We start from the raw sequence: 8,338 nt of genomic DNA, 5'->3' as shown, positions 1-8,338 counted from the left end.
AGGGGAACGTTTTACTTATACAGCAAACGAAGGCGGGGAAGATGCAATGAAAAGAAAAAGCTTTCAGGTAGCGCGTTGTCTTCACACTCCGAAAAGAAAATTCGTGTTACCGTACATCTGGCCGACGCTTGTGACGTGTCATAGCCTGTGCATAATTGAGTGATGTTACATGGTCCGTTGTAGCAATGACAAAAACATAAAACCGTTTACGCAGCCAACAGTTTTTATGGGTTTGCCCATCGAATTGTTGCCAACGTGGAGTAGGAAAGCATCTTCCATGTTGCGTGTGCTTCTATAAGAACATTCAATGACTGCATTTTCCACTTCAAAACCTTACCTTATCCAACCTTGTCTGTGAAAAATTAACCTTACCCTTTCCAAACTTGTCTGTGAAAAATTATTGAGAGGATAGGCTCTTTGCACATTGTGCTGACGTGGACTCGTTGAAGCTAAAACACATCATGTGGAGCAGAGAGTAAACAACAATTTAAGAGTGACGTTTCAACTAAAACCGTCTTGGTTACGGTTATGCTGGATGCCGATGATTTTATGGAACTTTACTCTTTTATTATGCGTCTCTAATGTTAAAAAAAATGGCAGGTTATTATTGATATGCAATTTTTTTTTCTCTGAATCAGCTTTTAGGCATAAATAGTCTTATCCAGAATTAGATAAATTTGATATTATGTCTTTGATAAGCATATAAATTTTATTATAATGTAAAGTTGTATTATTAAAATATATGTGGGTTAGTTTTTGGAACATTGCTGATAGTTGTGATATTGAATTTTTTCTCAACATTGCAGTAGATCTGGTTGAGGTGAAGCCACTTGTAATGTGTCACAGGCTCTGCGGAGTTGAGCGATGTGATGTTACATGGCTGATTTTACCCCCAAAATAAACATAAAACCTTTTACGTGGACATCAGTTTTCAAGGGACTATCTCTCATGTTATCTGTGCTTTTAGAAGCAAATTCACTGGATTTTTTCTAATTTAGTTGATTTTTTCTAATTTTGTAAAGTATGGTTTTTAAAACTTTTTGAAAATAAATAGTTTGTCAATAAAATATTATAAGTGAGATTGTATATATTTATTTTTGGATTTTGGTAAACCAATTATTTAACAATAAACAAATCAATTTTCTAACCATAAACATATATAGTCTCCACTAATTTGCCCATTAACAAGCCACATATTTATTAACTAGTATTACAAAAAAATATTACCAGCATTGATCTGTTTACCAACTTCCTACCACACATCCATTACTCTTTTTATCTCTCTGGGCAGCGAAGCCCCACATCTGACCTGAAAGCTGGCAGTCATATTGAGCAGGTCACGGTCATGTGGATTCGAAAAAGTGGCATAAGCATTGTGCATCCTCGAAAACAACTTGGTGCTCAATTTTTTCTCGGGAAAAGTCTCCTTATCCAGATGAAACTTCTGTGCCATTTTTCTCTCATCCTTCTCTATATCCTTTATAGTCCAATAGAGGTTGTCTCCAGCACATCATACAAATCCTTCAATTCATTATGAACGGTCTCTGAAATTACCAACTATGCACCTGCAGAGGCATGTATTGCTCTCACCTTGAAACACTGTAGAGATGTAACATTTCTGACTGGAACTATGGCGATTCACTGGATGAGAAAAAAATATAAGAGGGGCAAGCATCACTAATATATAATTTTTATTCTTCCAAAAATCAAAGTGGATATTGCTTCTATAAGATTGATATAGGGAATAATGCTTGCAGAATATAATTTTTATTCTTCGGAAAATGAAAGTGGGTATTGCTTTTATAAGGTTGATATAGTGAATAATGCTGGCAAAGACCAAGGATAACAGAAGGATGGTCGATATCAAAACTATTAGTAAATTACTAAATAGAGAGGATTTTAAAAGGAAAACGATAGCAGGAGGAGTAATATAATTCTTTCAACAAGGGGAAGATTGAAGATTTTAATGAAAAAAGATGTAAAAAAGAAGAGGAGATGAAAAGCTTTCAAGATCATGTTGTGTTCAGCCCCAAATACAAATTATTTGCTTTATAGTGATCTGACCGCTATAGGTTATGTGCAACCGCCTTTACATAGTTCAACTATCTTACATGGTCGATTGTACCCAAAGAAACATAAAAGCATTTAAGCATAGAATGGTTTGGAGGGGGTGGCACATTGAATTGTTATCAAAGAGTGTTCTTTTTTATACTCTTGTCCATGAAATAAAGACACTCCTGACCATGAATTATGTACACTGGGAGTTATGCTCGTGTTATATGTACACTGGGAGTTATGCTCCTGTTATATGTGAATTATATGTGAATAATGGGTGGGGTAGGAAAATATTTGGAATCACATATATGGTTGCAATTTTTTTACATTGTATTTTTCCAGTGTGTACATGAAAATTTATAAAGAATTGTTTTTACTTTACATTTATTCATTAAAGTTAAATAGTTAAAATGCAATATATAAAATTACATTTATTCATTGAAGTTAAAATAGTTAAAATGCAACATATAAAACTAGTATGGAATTTAATAAAAAAATTAAATTAAATGTGTTCAATTAAGATAATTTATTTTATAATTTAATCAAATACTAATTTAATTGTATTAGTTGATTACTAAAATTTAAGTGTTAACTTTAACTAAATTACTTAATTTTAATTTTAAATAGAATGATTTTGAATATTTATATTTTTCTTGATAATATTTATCAAAGTATCTCAAAACTAAAAATGATAATAACTTTCAACTAAAACTTTTCCTTCTTACAACAAATATTATGGTGAATGATAATTAAATAATATCCTATCATAAATCAAGACTTCTCCTTCCCCTATGTCAAGATGGGGTTTAGTTGTCTTTAAAATCTTCCAATGACTTCACCTTCCCATATGGCAAGATGGAGTTTACTTCTTCTTTCCTTATAACAAGATGTAGTTTTAAATACTTGTACCTTCAACCTTTAAATAAATAGAAGTAACAATAATACCTTCAACCTTTAAATAAATAGAAGTAACAATAATACCTTCAACCTTTAAATAAATAGAAGTAACAATAATAGCCCTACTAACCGTACTCTTTGATAGTACACCATAGTAATTTATCACTCAAAACTTTAAATTGAAGTAACACTAATAACCCTACTAACCATACTCTTTGATAGTACACCATAGTAATTTATCACTCAAAACTATTGCTACTATATAGCTCAAGGATTGGTTGATTTGATGGTTTATATAAATAGTGAACTCAAATAGACGGAAATAAACATGAACCTTAAATTCTTCAATTTTTTTATTATATCACTCCACTTTCTTTTTAAAATAGCTTTACCAAACTGAACATATTCAACCAACATATGACTAAGAATTTACTAAACAATGAAAAAATGATTATTTTGGAGCATTTATATTTACAATTTTTTATATTTTATTTTTTAAATATGGTGAACTAATCTTTTTTCGAAATAATTTGGGTAGACATTAAATCTAGTTTTATCACTATAACATCAAGAGTATATCTAACAACCCACAAACAAGATATACCAAAAATTCATGACTAAGCAAAAGCTGACTCCACTTTTAATAAATGCATATTCTACATGCACTTTAATAAAAAATAAGTAAATTAAATGGTGTTAACCATTTTCCCACACTATGAAATGGACACATTATAAGAACACCATTATTTTCTTAAAAAATATCTCATCTAATATGAAGTCAGCCATCAATATAAATTTGCATTGTTTAATTATCCTAAGTTTGGAAATTTGGCTCCTAATATAACTAAAATTTGATATGAAGTCAGCCATCAATATAAATTTGCATTGTTTAATTATTCTAAGTTTGGAAATTTGGCTCCTAATATAACTAAACAAATTTTGAGATTTTATTGTTTAAAATGCATTTTTAATATAAACATTGATTCAAAACCCAAAAACCCTTAAAATACTCAAATTGTAAAGAATTCACAACTCAAACTTAAACTAACCATTCTTACAAATAGTCTACCAATTTTTTCAAAATACAAAACAAATAAACTACAACCTATAAATTAACTCACCAATATTAACTCTAAAATAATTAAAAAAACCTTATAATTGTTAACTGGACTCCACTATTGCAACACTAACTATTAAGCAAAATGAACTGGGCTCCACTATTGCAACACTAACTATTAAGCAAAATGAACTGGGCTCCACTATTGCAACACTAACCATTAAGCAAAAATTTAAAAAAAACCTTTATTGTTGTGAACTGGCCTCCCATCATGTTGTAAAAGATTAAAAAATAGTTGTGACCTGGACTCCTATATTGTTGTTCAATAACAGACAACCGCAGCACTAAGATAACATAGTCTTGAAATAATTTATGTATTTAAAAAATGTATGTACACTGTGGAATGCAGATTGTTTCCCTTTATATACAAAATCGCTTTCAAAATTCATATCGCAAAGGAAGATTCCGCCTTCAAAACTCACATTAGATAGGGAGATCACCAGCATTGATCTTTTTCCCAGTTTCGCCCCCCACGTGACCACAATACCCATACGTGGGAGCTCGTCCATTAGTCGCTTTAATCCACGTCCGGCCAACCAAGGTCCTCTTTTGGGCCCAAAAGCAGTCAGTTATATTCAGCACGGTCACGTGGATCCCAAAGAGTCACATACGCATTGTGTATCCTTACAAACATCTGGGTGCGCTCTTTTTTTCCCTCGGGAGAAGTCGCCTGAGCCGGATGATACTCGCGTGCCAGCTTTCTGTAAGCCCTTTTTATATATTTCGCAGTAGCCGCGGGGCTTATCTCCAGTACTTCGTACAAATTCTTCGACTCTATGTGACCAGGTTCTGAGATTACCGCCTTTCCGCCCGCAGAAGCCTGCATTCCTCTCACCTGTAAACGCCGCCAAAATCTAATATTTCTGCTAATGGTGTTGGATCCGACAGGCAGTGTCTGGCGGTCCATATGACTAGAGCACGACGATCCACTAGAAGATAAAACATTACAAGAAAATAGAATGGAAAATGCCATTACTGATATCTAGTTTTTCTTCTTCTAAAACCCAAAGGGGGCGGACACTCATACACTGAGTAACGCTTGGGGATGTTAGAGATTGAGAGCTGAGCAGACATAGCAATTGTATAACACAAATCACCTATTATTATATTATTTATAGGAGTCAACACTTTTTAGATTAACACTTGGGGAGTCGCAATATAACTAAAACATGATATAGAAGTTCTAACCACGGATCAAATTTGAAAGGTAGGTTGGTCTTAATTTTATTTGGAAGGGCATATATATATCTAACTCTTCAAAGATGAAAAGTTATAAAATAAAAAATAAAAAAAATGGTACTTCTATTAATAAGTGTATATTAAATAAACTCTTTATTAAAAAAATGCCAAAATGAAATAGTGTCCTAAATTTTTAAAATTTAAAAATGACTACATTACAACACTATAAAATCTTCATAGAACTTAGTAAATATGTAAACATTTTCCTCAAATTCTATTAAAGAAAAGGTAAACACATATTTCTTCTATTCATTAGATGATCTTCAAAAGTACTTAAATTTACATCATTCAAAATATAATCTATTTGCACAATGGAAAAGTTTTTTTTTAATTTTCATTTGTTTCTAATTTATACTATCTGTTTTGTTAAGCTTGAAGCAGTTTAAAGCAAGCCAAAGAAATAAATATATACCTTCATCAACCAAGGGAATTGAACTTTTCTCTTAACAATGCTCAGTCAAAGAACACTATCAATAGACTTTAATCTCCATTATAAACTTCAAACTCTATAGATTCAAAAATTTATGTAATTAATAGGAAATTTTCCATATTTAATAGTAAAATATTGTACAGGTAATACACGTCTACATTGTTGTTGTTGTATGGCTTGGTTGGTCATCCTTTTCTTTTCTTTGAGAATGGTTTTCAAATTTCGTCCTTACAATGAATTCAATCTTGGTTGATGTGTTGTTTTTGTATGGCTTGGTTGGTCATTTTTTTTCCTTGGAGAATGGTTTTGAAATTTGGTCTTTACAATGAATTCAATCTTTGGTTGATGTGTTGTTTTTGTATGGCTTGGTTGGTCATTTTTTTTTCCTTGGAGAATGGTTTTCAAATTTGGTCCTTACAATGAATTCAATCTTGGTTGTTGTCATTTTCTAATAATGCGGTTTCTTTTTGTTGATGTCTTTTTCTAATAATATGGTTTCTTTTCGTTAACAATGTCGTTTAAATTTTCTACGTTTTCAACATCTTCTTAATGACCTTTCATAGCAGTAGTTGCATGGACAACCACGCGCACTCTTTATTTTCTAGATATCGAATGAAGAGAATGAAGTGGGAGACACAATAGTAGTTGTATGGATAGCTATTGGCATTTTATATCTTTGGGGAAGACCAACTGAGGAAAAAGAAAATTAAGTTGTAACCATGTGGCTTAATCTCATAATTGAACAATCTTGTCTGAATGGTTGGTTGACAAGAAAGAAAGAAAATTTTACAAATTAAGAAGAAAAATAGAGATACAACAAAAAATCTATGTGATTATGATGTAAAAATGTCAATACTATCACTTTAATCTATTTCATTTATTACTATAAAATAAAAATTTATTCAATTATTACTATAAAATTTAAATTTAAATTAATAAAAAGATTACTCTGTCTATATACCTGCTTTCTTTAAAAAAAAACCCTAAAGAAAAAATCTTATTAGCCTTATTATATTACCTCAAGATTTCCATGTCCCACCCGTGTTCATTTTGAACATCAAACTTTCAAAGTAATGATGTCCTCATGGAAAATGTAAGGAACTCTATCGACCTTATTATATTATCTCAAGATATCTATTTCGAACATCAAAGTAATGTCATGAATATGTCCTCATAAAGGTAGGATGGAAGATGTTTTCATAGTGGTAGGATGATCAGTACTCGAAGATATTCGGCAAAGTAATGTCATGAATGTCTTCATAAAGGTAGGATGGAATATGTTTTCATAGCAGCAGGATGATCAATATTCGAAGATATTTGACATCCTCGAAGATGTTGGGTATTTCAACTATGCATTGAATTGTGCCTTGAAGCATCTCAACGACTCTCCCCATTGAAGACCTTAATTCCATATCATACGCTATGCACCACAATGCAGTCTTTACCACTCTCTCTACTTCTTCCCAATCTATCGTTAAATCCACATCCTCTTCAAGCCTCGGTTCCAACATCCCTCTCAATTTGATCCTCATCTTCATTTGCTCCACTACAGGCACTGGAAACTGGTAGCCCAGGCGTTTGCCAACACCCTCCATGATCATATGATGCCTAAACATTGCAATATTTATCCCACTCACAATCTCTAGCAAAATGATGCCGAAGTTGTAGACATCCGCTTTGGTGGTAATGGATAGATTTCTCAGCCACTTCAGCGTTAGATACCCTCTAGTACCTCTGATCATGGAGAAGCAGAAAGTACGTTCTCTATCCACAGCTTGGCTAGTCCAAAGTTTGGTACTTTAGGAATGATATTTTCATCCAAGAGGATGTTTTGGGGTTTTATGTCACGGTAAAGAACCTAGTGCAGACATTCCTCGTTCAAGTACTCAATGCCTCTTGCCATGCCCAATGTATCAGGTAGATGGTAGTAGTTATTTACAATATGAAAAAAAAATTGTCTGCTAAGCGTAGTTATCACCATCTAATGGGGTAATCTCATAATTGAATATTTTTGTGTTAATGGTGGGTTGAAAAGAAAGAAGAAAATTTTACAAATTAAGGAGGGAAAATAGACAGAAAATGTATGTGGTTATGATGTAAAAATGTTAATATTGTCACTTTAATCTATTTTTAAGCATTGGACAAGTATGAAAAATATTGTTTCTATAAAATCCTGAATTGCATCCCTGTTGAAGGCCCTTGATTGGGACCATGAAATCACTTTCCTTTATCAACACTAGCTTCAGAAGCTTCATAACTCTCCTTCCAATCACCTGGAAAAATAAATATATGAAAAACTACAAAGTGAAATACTTCAATGGATTGATCAAAACCAGACGTAATTACAAGCAGAAGTAAATATAAGGAGACACAAGTCCACATCAAACCTTCGAGTTGAATGGAAGGATTAAGAGATTCTACTTGATACGGAGTGTAACCTCTATGGTTCTCATTCCACAGTAATTTTATCCTGCGAAAATTCGTCGACGTTACTCAAAGAATTAGTTCAAAAAATATTCATCGATGCCATGATGGACGATATAAACAAAAAAAAAATCCAGAGTCCACATATGGATCAATCAACCATTCCATACATAATT

The 8,338-nt window shown here is 32.3% G+C and overlaps 1 protein-coding gene across 1 annotated transcript; it reads right to left on the bottom strand.

Moving 5' to 3' along the window:
- Positions 1-4,634: 4,634 nt before the first annotated feature.
- LOC149172932 (chaperone protein dnaJ 20, chloroplastic-like) lies at positions 4,635-5,042 on the bottom strand. Its single transcript, XM_089426511.1, has one exon. It carries the CDS (start codon positions 5,040-5,042, stop codon positions 4,635-4,637), a length of 408 nt encoding a protein of 135 aa, XP_089282637.1.
- Positions 5,043-8,338: the final 3,296 nt, after the last annotated feature.

The sequence above is a fragment of the Pinus tabuliformis genome, chromosome 4_2 (genome assembly GCF_031772625.1).
Source record: "Pinus tabuliformis cultivar Carrire ecotype Pingquan chromosome 4_2, CPIR1, whole genome shotgun sequence".
Classification (NCBI taxonomy): Eukaryota; Viridiplantae; Streptophyta; class Pinopsida; order Pinales; family Pinaceae; genus Pinus; species Pinus tabuliformis.
The sequence above is the reverse complement of the archived record's forward strand: the minus strand, read 5'-3'. Positions and strand labels throughout refer to the sequence as shown.

Coding starts and splice junctions, on each gene's coding strand:
- LOC149172932 (XM_089426511.1), bottom strand. CDS start 5,042: ATGGCATTTTCCATTCTATTTTCTTGTAATGTTTTATCTTCTAGTGGA.